Source organism: Rhinichthys klamathensis, unplaced genomic scaffold, assembly GCF_029890125.1.
Source record: "Rhinichthys klamathensis goyatoka isolate OS25496 unplaced genomic scaffold, OSU_Roscu_1.1 h1tg000191l_1, whole genome shotgun sequence".
In the NCBI taxonomy this organism is placed as follows: Eukaryota; Metazoa; Chordata; class Actinopteri; order Cypriniformes; family Leuciscidae; genus Rhinichthys; species Rhinichthys klamathensis.
The window spans coordinates 2,704,285-2,730,137 of record NW_026606717.1 but is presented as its reverse complement, the minus strand read 5'-3'; the positions used below and the strand labels follow the sequence as shown (position 1 = coordinate 2,730,137).

General features: G+C 39.9%; 1 protein-coding gene across 1 annotated transcript in view; it reads right to left on the bottom strand.

Annotated features, from left to right (window-relative positions):
• tenm2b (teneurin transmembrane protein 2b) overlaps positions 1 to 25,853 on the bottom strand; it is a 300,496-nt gene that overhangs the window by 35,880 nt on the left and 238,763 nt on the right. The window contains exon 8 of the mRNA XM_056262103.1: positions 5,626 to 5,748. Within this exon, the coding sequence (XP_056118078.1) occupies positions 5,626 to 5,748 (123 nt within the window). The remainder of the gene's footprint in view (positions 1 to 5,625; positions 5,749 to 25,853) is intronic.

The following is a 25,853-nucleotide window of genomic DNA, read 5'->3' as shown; positions in this document are numbered from 1 at the left end:
GCGTTCTCGATGCTTGATGTGCCCTGATAAGCAGAGACAATCTGTTTCTCTGCCTGCAAAAACCTCTGGCTGCATTTAAATGAGTTATGGAGAGAGATGAATTGAATTGATAGAGCGCAAAGCAGGCTCTTTCCCTAAATGGATCAAGCCTCTCTTTTTTTTTGCCGGAGAACATGAGCACGTACACCCAGTGTCAGGTCTGAGTGACAGGTCGGTTAAAGCGGCCCGTTCTGGTAACCTGTGGGAGCTCGCACCAACCTCCCTCATTAACAGGGAGCATGGATGAACAGCTCTGTGCTGAAGGAGAGCAATACACTAAGAGAGCGAGAGAGAGAGATGGAGAAAGTGAGATAGGTGGGGAAGCAGAAGAAAGTGGGAGAAAAAATCCCATGGAGAAGAGTCTTCTGTTGTGGAGCTGAAGTTCACACTCCTCATGCTCTCAATCAGCCAGAACTGCCTATATCAGGGCCAGTGAAAAAGGCTCTTTCCTTTCCCCTTACAAAAGTACACGTACACCCAGGTCTTGGTATGGATGGACTTTCTTGTTTAGTCTGGATACGACTAGGCCAGTCCCCTCAGCCTGCCTTTATAAACCTACAATAACAATAATAAAACTATAATAAATGATTAGCTATCTCTAGAGAAAATGACAGATTGTATCAGTATCTGAGGAGTTTAAGGGACTGAAGAAAGGCTGAATGTGCTTAGGAAAAGAGAAAGTGAGCAAGAGAGAAAGAGAGATGAAAGGCAGAGCTCAGGTAGAGATGAAGAGCAAAGCTCCCAAGAGGAGACAAAGGCCCTGTCCACACAGAGACGCCTGTATACGTACATATTTTGTATCGTATTGGCGTTTCGTCCAGACGGATCCGGCATTTTGGGACACTGAAACTGCTATTTTTTGAAAACGGGTCTCAGAGTGGATAAATCTGAAACCAACACCCTTGCGTTTTCGTGTGTATGGCTAATCCGTACATTTTGTGAAACGATGATGTCATCACACCACGTGTCAGCATTAGTCACACACCGCTGACTCAACACGCAGTCACAACAATGGCGGACTATATGCTTGTGTTCGATCTGCAGAAGCAACTGAGCCTATTAGCTTTACTAAAGCAAAATCTTCTGCTCCTATGCTACTACGGTGAGCAATCTTCGTCTTCACTTAGCTGTCGTGTTGGGTTCGTATAGAGCATGCAAGGTTATGCGCATGCTCCAAGTCTTATTCTCCTTGTTTAGTGTATCTCTGTGGCAGAATTACAGCGCCACATACTAGTCTGGCATGTATACTACATCGTTTTCAGTCGGTTTCAGTGGTTTCATGTGTATGCATATATTTCTTGAGACGACGCCTTGTTTACGAAAAAAAAATTAAGAACGAGGGGAAAAAAACCGGATCGGGAAAGCTCTGGCTTCATGTGAATGTGGCCAAAGAAGTGCCAAAGAGACCCGCGAGCAACAGTTACAACCTTTATCCCTTCCCACCATCCTAAAGGTGTGACAATTAGCAGACCCTTGATGTACACACATCTGGGCCTATAGGCCTTGATCACTATCAGTACCTCTTTGCCTTTAGGAATTCCAAATGGCCCTTGGAGGGAGTTGGAACAAAAAAACAAAAGTCTGTTCCTTTTCAAGCCTTCAATTCCCAGTGGATGAAATCAAGTAATGCCATATATTTTCCAACTGAAAATTCTGTTTCACTCAAATGTATTTCACATTACAAGTCATATGACCTGCTTGTTGATTCAAGCAGAAAATGTAGGTGAAGAATCTATCACCTCATAGCAAGGGCATGGTCAAAGATTCCTCAAAAGGCTTAATTTATGTCCCATAGATGTTGCATTAAGATTGCAAGCAGTATCAATAATGTAAAAAAGGTGATGTGCAGTCAAATGTCCCGATGTTCACTGAAGTCCTGACATGTATATCCTCATGACAACAACATTAAAACTGGAGAACGGTTTGAGCCCAGCATCATGCTTCTTCTCCGCCCACTGACAGCTCACCATTAAACATGTGTCTGTGTGTCTGTAGGACAGCTAGCCCTTCTCCAGAAAGCTCTCCATCAAAATGAAGGGGAAAAGACACTTCAGGAAAAACAGCAGGAGAGAAAGCAAATGCACTCTAAAGCTTTTGCACATGATGTCCTTCCTCCCACATTATGTATATCCAGTATCAGACAGGAGTCCTTCCATTACCAACCCAGGCTCATTAGAAAAATGTGCCTGTGGCATTTCTGCAAAATGATATTGCGTTGCTTCTTGCATGTTCTGCTGCATTTTCAAAGTGGCAAGTCCAGTAAGTGGTGCATGTTCAATTTTCTCTGAAAAGGTCAATCACATTTGAAAGTAATGTACCATCTACATTAAATCCTACCCTAAACATAACTGATAGTGTTAACAAAAGCAAATGTGAGTAAACCATGGCATTTTAGCTTGCTTATACAAATGTTTGAGCTCTTTTATCGAGCATTGTGACTCGTGTTTCACAAGACTTGTACAATGTAAGAAAAGGTATACATATAGAGCTGGTTATGTGAGGCAATCGGTAAAATATATTTGTTTAGGTCTTAACAGTATTGCATGTCAAGAAACCGTGCAAAAGAATGTATGTATTAATCGATAATCTGTCCTATTAATCATAATTGGTGTGAAAGGAAATAAAAGCTGTTGGTGTTTTACTTCCACTAGTGTTTATTTCAGCTGGACACTGGAGTGAATTGTATAGGTACAAATTTTTTTTTTTTTTTTATGTAGCTAGAAGCACGTTTTTCCAATGAGCCTATGTTGTGCATTACCAGTCCAAAACAAATAGGATTGTGCACACACACACACACACACTCCCCAGTTGAAACCATAAAGAAACACTCTTTTCGAGCTATCTAAAGGGAGAAGAAACTGTACTGTGTGTGAGGAACGTCAATACCGGCACTCTCTAAAGGTCAGCGACAGTCGTTATCATCTAAACGTGTCGACACTGATAATGATAAATCATTTGAGGTGAACGCACAACAGACAGCGAGATTCTTTGTGTTTGAGCCACTGAGAGCTAGCCAGAGCTTTGAACCATTAACTAAAGTCCATTGAGATCTAAATAACACTGTTTATCAAAGGTCGCTGTTAGAAAAAGGCATACAAGACTGTAATTTTACACTAATGTACTCTCTATACAGTAAAGAAGAATCACTGTTTGGGCTCAGATTATTCTTACAAAGCCTCAGTCTGACATAGACTAACTGTGTTATAAACAGCCAACTGTGACTAAATCCAGCCATCATTTCAAATAACTGCATTAGCATTACATACAGAACAGCAGGAGGAGCATTGAGTTGGACCAGTTGAAGACAATACAAAATCTATTATAACATGGCATATTTCTTAGTGAAACAAAATACTCAGTTAGAAAAAAATGCAGGGTTGCACTTGCGCTATGTTATTGTTAATATTTTATTAAATAGATATTGTTAGGTCATATTAAAAAGATTAAATTACCGTAATGAAAAAGACCCATAATAGAAAATTATTCTAGAAAACATGCTTAGAGATGCGCAGATCAGCTCTAACGTCACCCGAATCCGCTGTTAAAAACAAATCATCCACCTGTCACCCACCCGCACCTATGATTTTCTCTGATTTAGATATCCGTACCTGACCCGCACCCGATCGTCACAATACAATCATTCAAAATCTCAGTGTTAAGCGTGATGATATGGTAACATATTACACTGAAGGCTGCTTTCAAATGAACATTTATTCAGAGCAAAAGTTCTTTGGCTAAATTTAATTTCTTTAATAGCCTAAACCAGGGGTCAGAAACCTATATGGCACACGGAGAGGTAATTGCTCTGCACAAAAGTGAGAGATGTGTATGTATTCAATTCAGATAAAGTATATTGCACATTCAGATCTACCTTTTGAGGTAGTTATTCATTATAGTAACACAGCTTGCTTCATTAAGTTAGGAGCTATAAATATGATTGTGTGAGATTTAAATCACGCAAGTCAATGAAAGCGCACAGCTCTGAAAGAACGAGCGCTGCGCATCACGCACACACAAACGTTACAGCTTCACGAGTTCACACTTACAAATAAGTCAGATAGAATAAATGCATATTTGGCGTGCTGTCCGAGGAGAGAGCTCCGGGCTCGGTATGCAGCCCGAACCCATAGTACTCCCCCGTTCCTGACTGTGGAAGAATGAGCCAGGGGTGAGGAGTCGGGGTGGTGGAGGGATGCTGAAACTGTCAAGGAATGTTAGGTGAGTTGACAGTGGATATTTATATATGCTTCCTCTCGTGCCGATAGGGTAGACATGTAATAGTTTGGTGACGAGTTGATTGGAATGATTTATTTGAACGTGCTCCTCCCGAACCTTGTTTATAAAACATCATTTGTTCATTCATTGCGTTTTACCGTGAAATGACAGTTCCGAGTCTTTAATAAATCAACACACATTAAAGGAGTAGTTCACTTTTGAAAAAACTTTTGCTGATAATTTACTCACCCCCATGTCATCCAAGATGCCTATGTCTTTCTTTCCTCAGTCGAAAAGAAATTACGGTTTTTGATGAAAACATTCCAGGATTTTTCTCCATAATGGACTTAAATGGGAACCATACGGTCCAAGGTCCAAAATACAGTTAATAACAGTTTCAGATGCAGCTTAAAATGTCTTTAAACGACACCAGACGATGAATAAGGGTCTTATCATGCGAAACGATTGCTCATTTAAAAAATAAATAACAACGTTTAAGTTTTATAAGCTCACATGCCCGCCTTGCTCTGTTCTGTGTGACTCTCCTGTTCGAACTCGTTCATCAAAATGAACAAATCTTTTTTCGAGTCATTTGATTCATTTAACGACCGAAATGAACGAATTGACTCGGAAAAAGATTTGTTCATTTTGATGAACGAGTTCGAACAGGAGAGTTACACAGAACAGAGAAAGGCGAGCATGTGAGCTTATAAAACTTTTTTTTTATAAATGAGCGATCGTTTCGCTTGATAAGAACCTTATTCATCATCTGGTGTCATTTAAAACCATTTGAACAGTTTGCAGTTTGCACTGAAACTGTCTTTTGGACCTTGAACCGTTTGGCTACCATTGAAGTCCATTATATGGAGAAAAATCCTGGAATGTTTTCATCAAAAACCTTAATTTCTTTTCGACTGAAGAAAGAAAGACATGGACATCTTGGATGACATGGGGGTGAGTAAATTATCAGCAAAAGTTTTTTTAAAAGTGAACTAATCCTTTAATGATTTATCTCTCATCCACCCGCGACCCACCAGCAATCTTTGGAATGTTATTTTTTTTATTACTAGACCCGCCCAACCCGCGGATTATCTGCAGTGTCCGCGGATATAACCGTGATCCGCGCATCACTAATGGTTACTTTTATTACATTGTAATTATGTTATTACAATTACAGAATTATGACTAACTTTTTTTTACCCCACTAGAACAACATGAATGCACATGAACTATGCAATATAAAACGATTGACGTGTAAACAGAGAGCAGTTTGGATTTCATGTTATCAGGGGGTTTGCATTTAATGTCATCAGGTGATTTGGATTTCACATGGTCATGTTTCAGGGTTTCAGTGTCGTGTTTTGCTTTTACCTCTGCCTCCGGAGGGCACTGTTGCCACATCGCCAATGCCAGGAATACTCATGCTGAGGCCAGTGTTCACTAGATGCCCTTCTGTGGGCTTCAGCCGCCAATTCAAGCCGAGCAGATTAAGAGCTATAAGGGAGAGAAAGAGAGAATAAAAAAATAGAACATGCCACTACATTACACCTTCCAACTACGTTATGTATGCACGGATGACACGTCCTGACAGCTGAGAGCATACGACACACAACAACTATATCTCTTGCTGACAGAGGTGACTTTAGCATACAAATACACTCATTATAGAAAATGACACTTTGACTGCAGTCTGTGCTTTGTTTGGGCTCTGTGCCCAGACAGGTTTTGTTGGACCAGGTTTAATCCAAACCACTACAGGAATGCTAAATTCTCCAAAGATATGAATATGTCACACAGAAGCAGGTGGCAAATGAGAAAAACAAAACGTTAAAAGCAACACAATATGATTTCAGAAAGGATCTTGAAACTGCAAATCAAGGTGTGAGAGGACAAAAAAATTGCCTTGGAAAAAAATAAACTGAAGCCATTTTAAAGTTGGTGACAGATGCCAAATATTCTCTACACATTCTTCTGTGTGTGTGTGTGTGTGTGTGTGTGTGTGCTAGAGAAGATTTTGGCTAGATGCCTGCTTCTCTCCGCACCCCATATGTACTATAATCAGTGCTTCAGCACTTCCAAGACTTTGTAGAGACTGATTAGCTCCAATGGAGATCACTCAATATGCAATATTCAAATATGTCAAGTCTGTTTAAGAAATATGATAATGATCTGAGAAAGTTAGTTTTTGTGATGTGCTGGTGAAAATTACAAATGAGGTGCCCCAAGGGAAAACAAGTGCAGTCATACACACACACACACGTGGACATAAAATCTTGCGGGAAAATGCTGACGTTTGCAGAATCAACCATAACACCTCACCTCCGCCCCCTAGTTCTTCTATCTCTCCCTCAATCTCATCCACGCACAATCAATGCCAACTCAGTCTTTTGGTACCTCTGAGGGTGTGTTATCACTCTTGTGTAGAGGGGTCAAAAGAAAAAGCTGACTCCTTCAGGCTGTCAGATGCTCTGATGCCATCTAGTCATTGTCCCACATGCACTATTCCTCATCTTATCTCTCTGTCCTCTAATCAGCAATATCTCTCGCTCCTTCATTGTTCTTTTCACCTTTCTCGTATCCTCCATCCCTCCTGCTTTCTTTTTGTCCATTTCATCGCAGTGCTCGCTGACAGAGATGGTCTGTTATGACCTGAAACATCTTGTCGCACTAAGCAGTGCTGTGGAGAAATTCTTAACACACAGTGCTTAGCATAAGTGAACACACCCATGCTAAAGTTGACTAAAAAGAGGAATAATAAAAAAAAAATCATATTTTGGATATTGATCTTAATGCCTTAATTTTTTTTTGGAAAAATCCAACCTTTAAGGACACCAATTTTCTTTGTGAAGGAATAATGTATCGTCAATAAATAAATGTTCTTCCTTTAAATACAGGGGGCATAAGTCAGGACATCATCACATACCCTTCACCATACCAAGAGATTGGCATGGTTTTATTTCAGTTAGCCTAATAGCTGGTTTGATTTGCATTGAGAAATGATCTTATGGAAAGTAGCCTGCCTACCCCATGCCAATCTCTAGGTATGGTGAAGGGTATGTGATGATGTGGGGCTATTTTAATTCCAAAGGCCAAGGGAACTTTATCAGGATGCATAGTATCCTGGATCCATGAAATAACTCGCCTATAAAAATAAAAATCTGCCTGCCTCTATGGGAATTTAACATAGGGGTGTCCTGACTTATGCCCCCTGTATTTTAAGGAAGAACATTTATTTATTTACGATACATTATTCATTCACAAAGAAAATTGGTGTCCTTAAAGGTTGGATTTTTCCTCATTTTTTAAATTAAGGCATTAAGATCAATTTCCAAAATATGATTTTTTATTCCTCTTTTTAGTCAACTTTAGCATGGGTGTGTTCACTTATGCTAAGCACTGTAGGCTAATGTTTTATTCCTCTGCAAGCTATTGGTTGAAGTTGATTTTGCCACACAAAAGCAAATATTTCATTCATATTATATATTTAATTTCATTAAATGTATATAATTAATGTCTTGTTTTTTTTATAAATAATATAATAAGGCAGAAATGGCTGTCATCTGAAATAGATGCATATTTCCCCCTTATATATATTTGCAGCTGCGAGACTTTTAACAGGTACTCGTAAGAGAGATCATATTACCCCAGTTTTGAGCACTTTAAAGTGGCTACCGATCGATTACAGAATAAATTTAAAATTGATATTTTTTGTTTATAAATCACTGCATGGTATGGCTCCATTGTATTTGGTAAATCTGATTAAGAAATATTAACCAAAACGGTCTTTGAGGTCAGCTGACCAGCTGGTTTTAACGACTCCTAGAACAAAACGGAGAGTTGGAGATCGAGCTTTTGTAGCGATTGCTCCAAAACTCTGGAATGACCTACCTCTTCCTATCAGATTGGAACCTAAATTAACTGTTTTTAAACAAAAGCTTAAGAAATACCTTTTAAATTTAGCATTTAACAGGGTATAGCTGTTCTTGTAGGCTTTTCAAGCTGAGGTGTTTATTTCGTCATCACTTAACCGTGGCGTTAATGTCTGTGTGTTTGTATGGCTATGTCTTTGTCTTTATTTTTGTACAGCACTATGTTCAATGACCAGTTGTGTAAAAGTGCTTAATAAATAAATAAATGAAATAATAGAGAGTTATCAGTCATATGCTTCTGGAGTTCTCTTAAAGCAAGATGCCAGTGTCCAGGTTGCATAGAGTATACTTACAGGGCAGAAAGCACTGGTGAGCCATTGATTTGAATTGAAAGGCTAATGGATTGCTCTCTTCACGTATATTAAACATTCTTGAATTCAATCACAAAAGAAAAAAAGAAAAATCACCCAACCTTTAAATTTCACCGAAAAGCATTTTAGCATCAGTTTAATTTCTAATGTAGCAGGTGTGGTCAACATAGAGAATTAAAGCATGTTTTAATTCAAAGTTTTAAAAAATAAATGGCAATTTTCACCATAAGGATAAGGACGGACTTATCAGTTGTACAGGCCAACCTCTTCAAATCTCTGATCAATTAGCTTCAAAGGTATTTAACAACCCATGTGAATTTACATAAACCATGTCAATGCCTCATGAATTTAAAACTTCAGCCATTTCAACAGCATGTTTACAAGTTTTCATTTGCTGCAAATGTGTTAACAAGGCAACTATTTGTCAACAGAGGATATCCAATTAACAAAAACAACAGTAACCACAGTAACAGTGGAATAAACAAATATAATTAAAATAATTGTAACATTAAATTACACACAGCAGGTTCATTCAGCATCCATCTAGAGAATAAACCTGACAGGGGTGCGTTTCCCGAAAGCATCGTTAGCCAACTATGGTCGCAAGTTCTGTCGTTATCAGCATAGTTCAACGAGTCGGTGTTTCCCGAAACCATCGTTCCAATGAACACTCGCAAACAGCATCGCAAAGTTGTGTGGTTGGAACGACAGCTCTCGAGCTGTGGTTAGAAGCATAGTTTCAAAATTGCATGACATGTGGACTTAATAAATCCGTATCTTGAGCAAAATAAGCAAGCTGACATTCAGTACAACCTGTGTCTTTTATTTAGAACACATACAAATGTGTTTGACATCTTTGAGTTTGTCAAGATATATAAAGCACTGTTTTTGAAGACTGCGCATGTGCGAACGTGCTCTAAGAACGAGCCTATGATTAAATCTGGAAATAAAGCGAAATAACTGAGAAAAATTTGAAATATTCCTTGTCTGTAATGTATATCAAAACATCTAGCATTAATTCGATCTCAAACAGTTTAATTAAAATAAGTTATTACTCCACCACGTGCATGACGTCATAAACCAATGTGGTTGAACACCACTTTGCGACATATGGTTTCGGGAAACAGTCATGACTAGCTAGTTGATTTCTTCAACGATGCATCGTACTATGGACTTACGTCGTTGTATGGGAAACGCACCCCAGCACAAGAAGTACCTTGTTATTTCATATCCTCTGTGGAAGAATGTGCATGGTTAAGAGTCAAATAAGGGTCTGGTCTCATGTGTGTCTCACACTGGTCTCATGTCTGGCAACATTAGCATTAGCATTAGTGTCACTTTGCACTTTTTTTTGCTAATCAAATTTGGAGATCTTCAACAAACATTTTTGGTCTGTGCGATAAGCATTAATAATTAAGAGAAAATGTGTTAGATGTGAAATTCATGAGATGCTGCCTCTAACTTTATGTAATCTCTATGTATAATTCACCTCTTCAAAGTGATGAATAATATTACCTACCTAAAGCAAGGAAAGAAAGAAACAGGAAGAAATAGAAGGAGTGAGAGAACAGATGGGAATACAGATGACAAAAGTATTTCCCTGTCTTGCCTGAGTAAGTCTGCATCTTCAGTCTGGATTTCTTCTCGGACTTGAAAATGAAATCTAAGCTGCAAAGCTTACTTCACTGAGCTGTACCAGCTGAGTTGGTGCTGACAGCAGCATTGCAAAAGTGGAAATCTTTCTTTAGCAATCCATTTCGATTATAGAACAGAAATGCATTTTTGACTTAATGCTTATACGAGTCACATATTCAGTTTAGTGTCAGATTAGGGCTTTCATCTGACCCTATTTACACTAGAATGTCGAATCCGATATTTGACAAAAATCAAATTTTTTATCTTGCCTTATTAAAATAATTTTACTGATATAACTATCTGGGTTTACATTCACCAATATAAAAATTATGATAATCTAATAACTATTTTCATATAATGGCCCATAACCACTGAAATTATATTATATTAATAAAACAATAAAAAAAATTAATTAAATATGCATTACTGTTCAAAAGATTGGGGTTAGTAGTTATTACTTTCATTAATTAAAGATATATTAAAGACACAAATTTTCTACTTCAAATTAATGCTGTTTTTGTTTATATTCATAAAAAATCACGATTTCCACAAACATATTTAGCAGCACAACTGTTCACAACATTGATAATAATAATAAATGTTTCTTGAGCATCAAATCAGCATATTAGATTGATTTCTGAAGGATCATGTGACACTGAAGACTGGAGTAATAATGCTTTGCCATCACAGGAATAAATGACATTTTAAAATATATTAAAATAAAAATTTTTTATTTCAAATTGTAATAATAATCACAATATTTCGGTTTTTACTGTATTTTTGGTTACATAAATGCAGCCTTGGTGAGCAGAAGAGACTTTCAAAAAAAACTTTCTTTTTTTTTACTTGCTGGCCCCAAACTTTTGAAAGGCGTGTACATTAAAATATATATAAAATATTTTTAAACATTTAGTAGAATTAAAAAATCAATTGTTTTAAATTAATTTGAGCATCACAATAATAGTATGAAAAATGGATATTGTTTTTGAGATCTGTTGGTCAGACAAACTAAGTAGGCTGCACTAACGATATTGCAGAAAAACAGTATCCGTATCAGAGATATTCTCACATTATTTTACTTGGTGCATACATATGAAGTACATGCATTTTGACATTTCTACTCAGAATGAACTCCGTGTTGTTCAAAACCACTGGTGGTCCATAAGGGGCCTCTGATAGATGTGTACAGTATATGAAGGTGCTGCTGATGTGATAGCTACAGTATGAGCCAATGCATGAGAAGCTCTGCCCTCAGGCACAGGCCTGAAAACCAAGCCACAGGTAAGTCAGCTGATCTCCTTCGTGAGCTCACGCTTGCAGAATAACTGGAGAAAAGAGCTGACTTACCTTTGACAGCATGAGAGATGCTTGGAAATTGAGGATGACACTAAACAGATAGTGGTGTCAGCTTTATGAAACAACTGTACGTGGTCGATGTGCTGCTGAGGTGCCTGCGGATAGTCTCTGGAGGCTTGATGGTATGTGTGAATGTTTGAGTGTATTGTTGTATTATGATTTTTCTCTGCATAGAATAAAATGCTAAGAGGGTACACAGAGGCTAAAAGTATTTACACAGAATCCAAATCAAGGGAGACAATATATCATGTGCTTAAATGTTGATTATTGATCAGGTGCATAACGAACAGAAGACAAACAAATTAACATGATCAAGGAGCAGCTGTCTGTCAGCTGTCTTTCTCTAATGTGAAGGAAGGAAAGTTCCCTTTCGAGTGGAACTCAAGGCTGCGTTATGATGTTAAAGGGGTGGTATAATGCCCCATTTTACAAGATGTAAAATAAGTCAAAGATGTCCCCAGAGAGTGTATGTGAAGTTTTAGCTCAAAATAACCCCCAGATATTTTTTTATAGCATGTAAAATTTTTCCCTTTTTGAGGGTGAGCAAAAACGCGTTGTTTTGTGTGTGTCCCTTTAAATGCAAATGAGCTGCTGCTCCCGGCACAGAGGGCGGAGCTTCGAGAGCTTGTGTGTGTGTGTGTGTGTGTGTTCGCAGCTCCGATTACCTCACACAGACAAGCACTAAAATGTCAGAAACTGTTCTGCCTTATGTTCAAACCGGAGTCGGACAATGAAGGAGAGACTCAAGAAGAAGTGACAACATGTAGAATGCTTTGAATGTTGAGCGTCGTAACTTTGCAGATGTTGTTTATGCTTAAACAGCAACATTACACACTAACTAAAGTTAGAAAAGTTAAATCATAATAAACCACCCCTTTAACACTATGGGAATGCTTCTGCGTGAGCCAATGTCTAAAGCACATGTGGAAAACAAGCCAATTACATTGGCCGGAGAAAGGTCAGGTGACGTAACGACAGTGGGGAAAAAGAAAAAATCTTTTAGTGACAGGTCTCAGGTGGCAAATCGGTGGTGTTCAAGCAATTTCTTCCTCGCCGGTTCCAGTCCTTAGTCCTTAGCTCTTCCCTGGGAAGGGAAGAGAAACCGGCCAGTGTGGCGGACGGAATTGCCCAGCATCAAGAATGGGGATCTGAGCACCGCACACATCCATTCAAGTGATTGAATCGCAGCACCTGGGGGAAGGACAAACGAGGCGAGAGGAGAGGAAATGGAAGCATGAGCAGAGACAGAGCCGAGAGATGGGAGAGAGGAAAATTTTTTTGTTCCAGTTCCCGGACACACTAGCGCTCGGTCCTCGGCCAGCAAAGAGGCTCTCACTCGCGGTGCCATGCGATGGTACTGGATGCTCCTCGGTGAACGGCTTGACACTCTTCCGCCCGGGCGGCCAGAGACGGCTCCTCCGCTACGGCGGCCCGGCAGCATGCTCCCCATTCCCTCTGTGTGCCTGCTCCTCCCCATCATTGCGGACGGCAGCAGGCCTGGTCTCTGGCGAACGGCGCCAACTCCTCCGTCCCCTCATGGACGGCAGCCATCCCACCTCGACCCAGGAGTAAGGCAGCGAGCTCTCCGTCCCACCTGTTCTTCAATCGCTCCAGCAACACACCTCCTCAGCACCGCAATCCCCCTCAGCAGCGAGGGCTCTCCGACAGCGTGTCCCTCCTTCCTCCTGGGCTTCGGCACCAATGTAAAGAGGTTAGTGTTTAGGGAAGAAGGAGGTGGGAACCGGCGAACATTTTAAACCCTTTAATCATCAAAATAAACAAACACAAAACTAAAGTAAAGAGACAGCCCCTCACAGACGACTGCCGCACACACATAAACAAAACCTAACTTAAATAGTCCAGGCCTGGTCCACTCTCGTCCTTCACTGTCGTTGCTCCTCCTCTTATGTTCCCAGAGCTCCTCTTTGAGATCTCGAAGCTGGTGCGGCGCGCAGGTGATGCTAATTAACACTTGCGCCACCGGCCTCGCACTGTTCCCTGAGCCTCGTCCTGCTTGCCACAATATTATTTTTATTATTAATTTTCCTAAATTTTTCTGCTGTCAAAACAACAATGCATGTTCAAATACCCCAAACCCCAAATCATTTCATCTTGCTATTCGGGCTTACCGCCACAAGAAAAAAAATCGATGCATCCTCAAATGATCAAAGTTGACAGCACATGCTTTCACCTTGAGCACCAGAGTATCAGAGGAGGATGAATGTGCAGGACATTTAAAAAGTAACTGTCACACACAGCAGAGAAAAAAAAAAGAAAGAAATAGACTCGTATTAAAAAATGTATTAAATGAAAAATGAAAAAATGCCGGAGAAGACCATAACTGTCTGTCTCTATTCTGTTGCACCCACAATAAGAAACGCTTGTGCATGATGTCACAATGTGTAGGCGGAGCCCCATCTCATGGTTTGCAGGGAGGCCCCAGGATTTGTGGTACACCAATGTTTCAGAACATCAAAAACATACACACGACTATTTTACATAGCCAGCAAACCCAGTTCTACTATATTGCCCCCCTTTGAAACACGGCTCACTGCCAAACGCTTCAAATAAGAAACTACTGATATTTGCCTGCCGTTTCATTATTTATTAAGCCTTTTGTTGCATTTATACCCACGAGGGATATGTATGGATGAAACAGGCTGCTCCCTATGAGCACCATTCCAGCAAAAGGCAAATAAATCGCACAATCTGAAGCCACTTTGAAGTCCAGCTACAAAGGCTGGGGGGACCAGAAGACAGCTAGATGTCCAGTGAACCCAGTGAGAGGGAAGCTCACCAGAGGGGAGTCCCATTCCTGGAGCTCCAAAGCTTCATCGTTCCAACTTTCCTCTTTGTCTGGGAAGAGTTGCTACCTGAATGAGCTGTGTGACTGAAAACAGTCATGCAGTGTGTCCCCATGGAACACACACACACACACACGCACAGACACACACGCACACGCACATGCACACGCACACACACACTGATGTACCTAAATCAACCTGACGCAACTCATCCTCACTTCACAGCAATCTTCACCTGATGTTACAGAAGACTTGTTTAATGTCTACACAAGGGCTGCACAATGAATCTAAATACAATGAAAATCACACCGCTGGCTATTATGATTATTATACTGCAAAAGGTGGTGATTTAATTAAATAAATCTATAGTCAGCATGCACTATGTACTTCAAAGTAAAAGAGCAGCACTCTGTCTTGCCTGTTGTATACTACACAGTACAAACATTCATGGGGCTAATGTTTTCAGAGTCTTTAGAGCAGCTTTCAGTTTGTAAAAGCTCCACAAAAGTGGTTTGTTGCGCAAAAAGAATAAAGACTCTGGGGTTCAACCGAAATAATGTGGCATGAACGTAAAGAAATTACAGCATAAATATTATATAAAATAAAAAAATATGTAATATATAAAACTCTAATATTCAAGTTGAATTGAAAAGACTAAAGACCTTTAAGGGGTTAAACCAGAGTAATGCAGAATTAAAGTAAAGAATTTATGGCAGAAATTTAAATAAATTCTAATATTCAATGATATTAATTAATATTAATACTTTTGTAGTGACATTATGCACAAGCATTTGTATTGGGATGAAATTGTATTTCTGATAAAGAGAGACAGTTACGGTATTTTTTTTTGGCAAAATAGCGTTATTATTAATATAAAAATATATATATAAATAATAAATAATAAATAATAAACTATAAAAAGTAATATTAATGGGGACTGGATTCTAAAAGTGAATAAGTAACTAAGTTTAGTTACAATGTTTAGTTGGCGTGAAAGGAGTTTTCTTAAGGTAGAGGAATACATTTGCAGTTGGTATAAATGTAAATAATTTTTGTTTTTGTTTTTGCACTTCCAAAAAAAATCCTGTAATTCTATTACAGCAAAATAATTAGGTAACACTTTAGTTAAGTGTTTAATTCTCACTATTAACTAGTTGCTTATTGCATATTACTAGGATATTGGCTGTTTTTTAGTACTTATAAAGCACATATTAATGGCTTATTCTGAATGCCTATGGCCTCATTTACACTGCATGGTTCAAGTGACCCAAATCCGATTTTTCCCGCTCATGTGGCACAGATCGGATATGACCCATGCACGTGTAAGCAGGAAAAAACTGCATGGATTCCGATTTTCTCAGATCGGATTCAGGCCTCACTCAAATAGCTTCATTTACACTGTCAGTGAAATGTGACCCAATTCCGATTTTTTACTCATATGCGACACAGATCGGATGTGTTCTATGACAGTGTAAACAGAAAACCCCCCGCATGCATTCGGATATTTCGAGATCGGTTTCAGGCCTCGTTCATATGTGGAAATAAATCAGATATGTGCCAATGCGACTGTCATGTAAACAGGCAGATCGGATTTTCTGAGGCATTAGGCTATGTCTCCACGGTTTAATGACGAGAGAAACCCAGACGCGCATCTGCAAAAGGGACGGAATGGCCCGACGAAACATTGTGTCGTCATAGGAGAGGAATGTGGACACACGTTGACACAACAAAGGTTGGCTTGCTCATCCTAAAATTTCGGACTCACTGCTCCTCGTTAAAGACCGCCACAATCTCATGAAAGTGCGTATATTGCACCTTTTTTTTTTACGTGCCATTTACGCCAAAAATAGTTTTTTCTTGCATGATACGCACTTTATGGCGTTCAATACGCACTTTTACAGTGCGTATCATATGCAAGCAAAAACTATTTTTGGCGTAGCCTATAAATGGCAAGAGAAATAAAATTCGTGCTATATTCACTTTCATGAGATCGTGTTGTATGTTCCCACCAGTCCTGAGATCTCGTCCGTCCATCTGTGCAAGAAGACCCCTTTAAACATTTCAGTCAAGTGTAAACACATGACTCGGATATGGGTCACAATTTAAAGAACGTTTAAACGGACGGTCAAAAAAATCGGATATAGGCAACAAATCAGAATTGTGCATCAAGACCTGCCAACTGAGATCACATGACTTATTATAGGCGCGATGGAGGACGAAGGATGCACACAGTGGAGCAATGCGGAGGATTCATGTCTTTTGAGTGTTTGGGGCGAAGAGACAGTGCAGGCAAAAATGCAGGGTTGTTACAGAAATAAATCCGTGTTTGAAGACATTTCACAAGATATGGGGAGGCACGGTTTTAAGCGCTCGTGGCTAAAGTGCTATGGAGGGATTGTTGGGTCAGATTGAAAACTAAAAGTCTAAAACTAAAAGTCTTAAACGAAAACCAAAAGTCTAAGTTTGAAACTAAAAGTCTAAGTCGAAAACTAAAAGTCTAAGTCAAAAATGAATTTGGTATTTAGGCAGGGGCGGACTGGCCATCTGTGTGATCTGGAGAATCACAGAACGGCCGGTACTCCAGGACGGCCGGCGGGCCGGCCCACCACCCGCCACACACGCAGTCACAGACATACCAAGTCTCACGGAAGTTCCGGGAGTCTCCCGCATATTAATAGCGGCTCCCTGATGCCCGCAAATTAGTTAAAATCTCCCGGAATCTAGAGCGAGGAAGAGCGCGCATGCGTAGCGCGCGCACGGCAGAGAGAGGGAGCGAGCTAGAGACCTTGCGTGTGTGTGCTAGTGTGTGTGTGTGCCTCACGAAGCGCATACAAGGACCCAACCAGTGCGGGCTGGCTTTTATCTTTACTACTCCCGAACCGAATTAATCAGAAATTAATTTGCAAGTTACTTGCTAGGGATGATGTTAGGAAGTGATATTCAGCTTGCTACATTTTTAATGATTACAGTAGTTAAAACAGCTAAACTTAAACATTTTAGCTGTAAAATGCAGTAGCTAATATTAAGAAATATGTTGTGCTTTTACTTTTAAAAATGTTGGTAACGTTACAGTTAATGCTTACAAACTTTGAAGATTTTTAATACAGAAGTTACATTTGTAATGGTGTAGGGCCTAGCCTATTTTCATTTAGATGTGGTATTATTATTTGTGCAGTAGCTAAGATTAATTACTGTAATAATTTTATTAAGATTATTAAGTAATAAATTCATTTTAAGACAGCATGGAATAGATTGTATAATATGCTGTTAGCTATAATTTGGATGGTAGTATCATGAGCCACAATTGAAGTCATGTGACACTCATGCCAGACGGCAGGCGTTATTGTTGTCGAGTTTCCGCGCGCCGATTTCTTTGGGCCGGGCCTAGTCAAAGTCCAGGGCCGTTTTTTAGTCCCAGTCCGTCCCTGTATTTAGGATTGGGCATTTGGTATTTAGGATTGGGCATTTGGTATTTAGGATTGGGCATTTGGTATTTAGGATAGGGCATTTCGTATTTAGGATTGGGCATTTGGTCATTTAGCCATTTAGAATTTAGGATTGGGCATTTAGGGATTTAGGATTGGGCATTTAATCATTTAGCCTTTTAGGATTGGGCATTTGAGGATTGAGGATTGAGGAGTGTATGCAAATAAGGAGGCGTGGCCCAAATACTGGAGGCTGGGTTTGAAATGGCTGGTGCAGATGCACCTTATGGACAGCAGAGGGAGCTCCAGTCAGTCCAGTGCTAAGGAGCACACTGTAATGAAACCAAACAGAGCGAGTGAGCAGGTCTGGAGCGAGGACTGTACTTTATAATGTGATAACTTGAACTTAATGACAGCGTTGTATAGGGGTACTGGAACGGTACATGTATTCCTATTGAACCGAACCGGTAGCCTACGGGCGTCACGGTTCGGTGCACGAATTTACGAGAATACACGGTATAAAAATAAATAAAACTCTAAATAGCGATACATTTCGCTCTACTCGCGTTTGGTGTGAACGCAGCATAATAAACAGGCTGCGATATCAAGATTGCAATGCTGGAGTGTGTGTGTGCGCGCGAGAGAGAGAGGGGAGGCGTGGGCGCGAACGAACTAGGTGTGTGTGTGTGTGTGTGTGAGAGAGAGAGAGAGAGAGAGAGTGTGTGTGTGTGTGTGTGTGTGTGTGTGTGTGATTTTGGTTGGGTGACAGTTGTAGGTTACAGTTTGACAAGATTTTAGAGTGTGACAAAAGCACAATGTTGTATTTTATTGCGAGTGTACACAAATATACACACTTTGCAGTTTGAACTTTGCAGCACACACTCCAACATTGCAATCTTGATATCGCAGCCTGTTTATTATGCTGCGTTCACACCAAACGCGAATAAGAGCGAAATGTATCGCTATTTAGAGTTTTATTTATTTTTATACCGTGTATTCTCCGTGTAAATTCGTGCACCGAACTGTGACGCCCGTAGGCTACCGGTTCGGTTCAATAGGATGTACCGTTCCAGTACCCCTATACAACGCTGTCATTAAGTTGAAGTTATCACATTATAAAGTACAGTCCTCGCTCCAGACCTGCTCACTCGCTCTGTTTGGTTTCATTACAGTGTGCTCCTTAGCACTGGACTGACTGGAGCTCCCTCTGCTGTCCATACGGTGCATCTGCACCAGCCATTTCAAACCCAGCCTCCAGTATTTGGGCCACGCCTCCTTATTTGCATACACTCCTCAATCCTCAATCCTCAAATGCCCAATCCTAAATGGCTAAATGATTAAATGCCCAATCCTAAATCCCTAAATGCCCAATGCTAAATCCTAAATGGTTAAATGACCAAATGCCCAATCCTAAATATGAAATGCCCTATCCTAAATACCAAATGCCCAATCCTAAATACCAAATGCCCAATCCTAAATACCAAATGCCCAATCCTAAATACCAAATTCATTTTTGACTTAGACTTTTAGTTTTCGACTTAGACTTTTAGTTTCAAACTTAGACTTTTGGTTTTCGTTTAAGACTTTTAGTTTTAGACTTTTAGTTTTCAATCTGTCCCAATAATCCCTCCATAAAAGTGCCACCGTAAGATAAAAAGCTTAATGACTTTTTAAAATATTGTGGAAAGCAAAACACTGGATAATTTTATTCGCATCTCCATCCATTGTATTTCGTGCTGTTTTACTTCCTTTTCCGGGTCAGTCTACATCTACATTTGGTAGTTTCAGCAGTGTATAGTGTAAATGCAAAAATCGGATACGGGTCACTTTTAAAAGATGATGTAAGCGGGTCGTCAAAAAAATCGGATATAGTCAGAAAATCGGATTTGGGCATCAAGACCTGCAGCCTATGTGACCCATGCTGGCAAAATGAGTCGGAATGTGCACAGGCTAATTACGAGCTACAGGCAAAACAAGTGTAAAATTTAAATTTTGGTCGAAATTGAGGTTTTCACAAAATTAATTTATTAAGCCCTCAACTAGCGATCCCAGTGTTACAAATAGCAATTAAACATCTAAAAGTATCTTTATCTGTACGTTTTCTGAGAGGAGTACCATTTCTTGTCCATGAAAAATGCAGTTTTTCCATAGACAGTAAAAGAAATGGACACAGCGACCCCATAGACTTCAACAGAGAAAAGTGAAGTCAATTAGAAGCACTCACTTCCTGATTGCCAAGCACACTGCGCAGGCTCAAACTGAGCTTGACGACGTAGATGTGACGTGAGCAACTTGTACGTCTTCTAGTAGCTGTGCCAAGAGGAATCTGAATCATTCCCTTCCGAATCTTGCAGAGCCGGAGTTCGTGAGTATTAGCTGTCCATGAGCTAGCAGCAGGAGCAACTTTATGACACTCTATGGGCTTCTCCCTTGACTCCCTTGATCGGACGTTATGCCTCCACGTCCCCCCGATTGCGCGCGAGCTTCTACTTCTGTCTATACGGTCATTTCTCTACTGTGCGACAGAGAGTCGCGTGTTATGACGCAATCGTTAGCCTATTTTTACAAAAACGGCTTCTACGGGGTCACAACGTAAGATACAAGGTAATGGAGCCTTTTATACATTGTCGTGTTTCTTTAGAAATAAACAATGGACAAATGGAGTCTTTAAACGCCTCAGATGTAAAGTTATTCGCTGTCAAAGTGACGCAAAAATGAATGGGAGTCAATGGGATGCTAACAGCAGGTGAAGGCTTGTTAGCCAATGGCGGCCCCCGGGGAGACTTCAGTTTCCGGCTGGTGGATTACCCCCTTGAGTTTTTCTCTGCTAGCTTCTTGCTTCCCCTCAGCACAAGTTTGGTATCGTTTTAAAGCGTAGCATTCCAACTTTGTGAATATTCATAACGAATTCTCGATGGGATGAGTCTGAACCAATGAAATGTGATTTTCAAATTCATGCTGATGTAAACAAAACGATCTTACTCGCACTGACCGACATCCGAAGCGTACGCACAAAGACACCTCAGACAGTGCGCGATCCCGATATATACATATAGCCTATACAGGATTTCAAAATATCTGTCTTGGTGAGTATTCACGCAAACATTATCTGTTATGTCTTAAGTGAACATTTGGTTAACTGTTGGGGAAAAACATCTGATGTGTAACATTATATTAGATATGTGCGGTACAGTAGGTCTTAATATATAGGCTGTCTGTCTCATTAATGTTAATCAAACAATTGTGGTATCATGGGAAAAAAAAGTCAAACAAATATTTTTCCTATAAATATTTGGTTTTGACTTGGTGTCCACCAAATTTGGTGTTATTACCAGGGATTTTAAGGTATGGTAGCTAGGTGATTTTGTTTTTGAACTTTTAGAAAACTGTATCTCGATTTTTACTCTAAATTGACTTTGCTGACTGTATCGAATTATAGGTGTAGCTCAGTAATTTTTTTGTCTGATTCCAACAAATCAAACATAATTTGGAAGGTTTTTTAATAGAGAATGTGAAAATAACAATAACTAATTTGTGAAAATTTGCTCATTGTGACTTTTGCCAGCACGGGTTAAATATTCTACATCCCTTAACCCTTCCCTAATACCTAAACTTAACAGCTACCTTTCTAACTATTAATAAGCAGTAATTATCAGTTTATTGAGGCAAAAGTCATAGTTAATAGTTAGTTAATAGTGAGAATTAGACACTAAACTAAAGTGTGACCAAGAATTGCAATATGATTTCTGACCAGATCATTTAGTTATAGTTTTTGCCTAACTTCCTAAAAACTCTCTGGCTGACCAAAAAAGAGGAATGCAAAAGCAAAAAACACACCGGCCTTTGTATATTACCTTCACACACACACACACACACACACACACACACACACACACACACACACACACACACACACACACACACACACACACACACACACACACACACACACACACACACACACACACACACACACACACACACACACACACACACACACACACACACACACACACACACAGACAATCAGTCTCTCCCTGAAGGTGAAACTTTGTTTTCATTGCTGCTGATCTCCTTCGAGTGTGTGTGTGGCTTTGATGTGTGTTTTGATTTGAGGTGCACAAGTCTTCCTGCTATGAATATAAATGAAAGGCTACAGTGAACCGCCACACCCCGAGGACCAGCTCCATCTGATTACATCAGCTCACTCAGTCTTGACTGTTGACCAAAAAACTCTCATAGTACCCTGGGAAAACGTCCAGTCCCCAGATAAAACGTCCTATAATGCCACACACACACACACACACACACACACACACACACACACACACACACACACACACACACACACACACACACACACACACACACACACACACACACACACACACACACACACACACACACACACACACACACACACACACACACACACACACACACAAATATGCGCTCAAAAAATAAAAATAAATAAAAAATCATGGATGTTGCTCCAGGCATTCAAGGTCTATGAGTTTAACACACACACACACACACACACACACACACTTTCCCCGAACCTCCTGCGTGGGCATGACGAGATGGATCCAATCTATTCCACTCAGCTTGTCAAATACTCAGAGCACAACAATCACTCCCCATGGTATTGACACACACACACACACACACGAAAATTCACCTCTTCTCCCTCTCTCAGTCCTATGCACGAGCGGAAAGCCTTATGCTTTGACTGACAGATTTTTTTATCACAGGTATAGAGTGACGATGGGGATCCCACAATCTCTGTCCTGCGATCCGAGCGTATGCACGAGAAGCTCTAATCAAACTATTTCGCTCCCCTGTCACTCAGTGGCTTTAATATTAAGCAGATGTCAGACAAACATAGAATATAGGGGAAAGTAAATATAAAAGTGAAAGTAAAAAATGAAAAGTGTCATTTTAATCAGCTTCGGGCATGTACGCTGGAGTGTGTCAGTAAGGTAGACGGCACAGGGCTGCGAGTTAGAGATTGGCTGGTGAACATATTATCTCCACAAGACAGAATCTCCAAGATCTCGGGGTGTGTAGGTGTGTGACTGATTGTTGTGTTTGTTTGCGTGCCCGTATGGGCAGAGGAGCGTGTCACAAGGCTCCCAGGGTGTGTGAGTGTGTGTGGTGAGGACAAATATAAAATAGGCACTAAAAGTCCCTGCTGACAGAGAGCAGTGGTAAATGGACACATGATGACTCATTCTGACTGACATACAGCGTGTTACCGTAGACCTGACAGAGTCTTGACCTGTTTCATAAACAAGTCACTGTTTCATTGGCAGGAGTTGGAATGGTGAGTCATTACACTTCCGGCACACATCGCTCTTCAACTAAATAGATGATTTACAATCAACGGGAAATTAATTCACAATCCTTAATGTACATAATTCAACAGTAGGGATGAGAATCTTTAGGCTTCTTACGATTCATAGAATCGATTCAAAGAATCAGTATTACGAAACGATTCTAAATGTATCTCAATTATTCAACAAATCTTTACTGACTTGAAACACTTGAAAGCATGAGGTGGGATATGGGGTAAGGTTATAGGGACAGACAGGTTTGGTAGTATGGGTCTTTCAAGGTTTAAGGGTGGGTTAAGGTGTAAGGGAAGGGTCTACAGTGTGATTAACAGGACCAGTCAACTTGACTTGGCAGAACGAGGCTTGGGAACAAACACGACATGGCTTCAGGGAGCATGACTAGGGCTGTGTTCGATACAACGATGTATCGTCACATTACTACTTGTCGATAAGAGTACTGATACAGCTGCTTCTTTATCGATTTCGCCGCACGTGCGCAGCAGTGGACCGGGCTTAATTTGAATACAAGAACAGCGTGTAAAACAGAGTGGAAATGTGCTGAAATTAATTAATAGTATATAATACATCTGGGTTAGAACAAGGTTTTATCTGGACCGCAGAGGAACATAACTGGGGTTGCCTGATATCAAGAGATGTAAATACCCCATTCAGAGCTTCACACTAGCACAATACAGAAATATCTGCTAAGTGTTTTATTTATTTTTCTCAACCTGGCAACCATGTGCACGCGCTCTGTCTCCACTGTGGATAAAAGCAACTTTCTGAAAACACGGTAAGCTTGCAGTTTAGCGATCTCCAGTTCGATATTCTATTCACAGAAAAGTGTAATACATCTGACAGACCTGAGAGAGAGAGAAACTGCATGTATGAATGACCTCAGTCTGTGCCGCATTTCTCTATTAACAATGAAGTTTAACTTTTTCAAAAACAGTGATGTTACCAATTCCTTGCTGAGAAAGATGATGTAGCTATTCAGTGGTGATAGTGACGCTATTTTATTGAAAAAAATTGCATAAATTATATTATGTAGTGTTTAATAAACAGCTGTTATACTAAATTCTGCTGATTTGAAATTTAGTGGAGACCCGTATTGTGATATATACATCACCTTAAATCATTTCCCCTTGAAAATGTACATACTCAAACACCTGGAAGTGCATTGTGAATGTCATTTCATGTTGCGAAAGTATTTAATCTAGTGATCAAATCTCTCTCTATTTCCTGAGGGATTCAGGTCATCCAGACTCTCCATTACGGCTAATGTTTGTATGCATAGAACACTCAGCCAATGTTCACTCTAATATTTTTTCTTGCTGAGCAAAACTTTTCTCATTTTGGCCACCTGAGCAAAACATTTTTTATACCAGACTTGTACAGAGTACGTAAACACAAAAAAAGTGGTTACATCATGCAGTTTTAACGTTTAACTTTAATGTGCTATTTATATTTTATATAACAAGCAGTCAATTCAGAAGTCACTAAATGAAGCACATTTGCCAAGAAGTTCTATATAAAAAAGAACAGTTTAATTCTTGATACAATATAATAGAATAGAATAGAATAGAATAGAAGAATAGAAAAAAAAATTGTTACAATGACAATGGTGTCACGAACTGTTCTGAGACAAGAAGGTTGAGGATCCAAACGCAGTGTTGCAAACACAGGGTAATCCAAAGACGTAATCCAAATCCAGGCAAGGGTCATCCACAAACAAGCAATCCAAACAATACCAGAAAAGGGCTGAGGCAAGGAGAGGACAGGCGGAGAATCAAGGTAACCAGGACACAGGAGAAACAGAACACAAACACGCTCAGAATTGCAGTACAGACACTAAACAAGACTTCGCAGAGAATGAATGTGAAAACCAGGCTTATATGGGGTGAGCAAAACAAGGTAATGCCATAGAGAGCCTAAGTCCCTCCCCTCCGCTTCCGGCTCAATGGACCTTATTTCTGAAAAAATATGTATGGTAGTCAATGTCGAGAGACGACTTATCTTTTTATTCCGTCTGAACTGTGGCCTGAATATGATGTTTGTCAATTTAAGATAATTATGAAAGTCAAGAAAGTCACAGTTTGTCATAAAACAGAAGAGTAACATTTAGTTATGTGAAAATCGCTCAATGAACTACATCTCCCGGGAAGCGAAACAAAGAGCAAGATCCGTTGCTCGTATGTGTGCAGTCTGGTACAAAACACTCAGGCATGTTGGCGTAACATTACGATTATAACATAAAACTATAGAAAAAAATGACAGACGTTAGCTTCAGTAAAGTTAGCTTCATTCGTTGAGAGAAAATGTGCGCCTTTTGGGTTTGTAGTCTTTGTAATTACGTATTTTCACAGTCTTATACCTCAACAGTTTTACATTAAACTGCGACTTTCTTGACTTTAAAATGTATCTTTTAAATTGACAAACATCATATGTGTAATTCAGGGCACAATTCAAACGAGATCAAAATATTTATTGTGTCTCGCCATTGACTACCATACTATATTTTTCCGAAATAAGGTCCCATGGTGGTCGACCGGAAGGGGAGGGACTTAGGCTCTCTATACAGGTGAATGAGATCATGGCTGATTAGTCTGGGCAAAGGATTATGGGAAATATATGGTCCCATGGTGGTCGACCGGAAGAGGAGGGACTTAGGCTCTCTATACAGGTGAATGAGATCATGGCTGATTAGTCTGGGCAAAGGATTATGGGAAATGTAGTTTGTGGATGTGTGGTGATTGTCCGGGTTGGAGTCCCCTCTGATGGTTATCCCGGGCACTCTCAGTGGTGA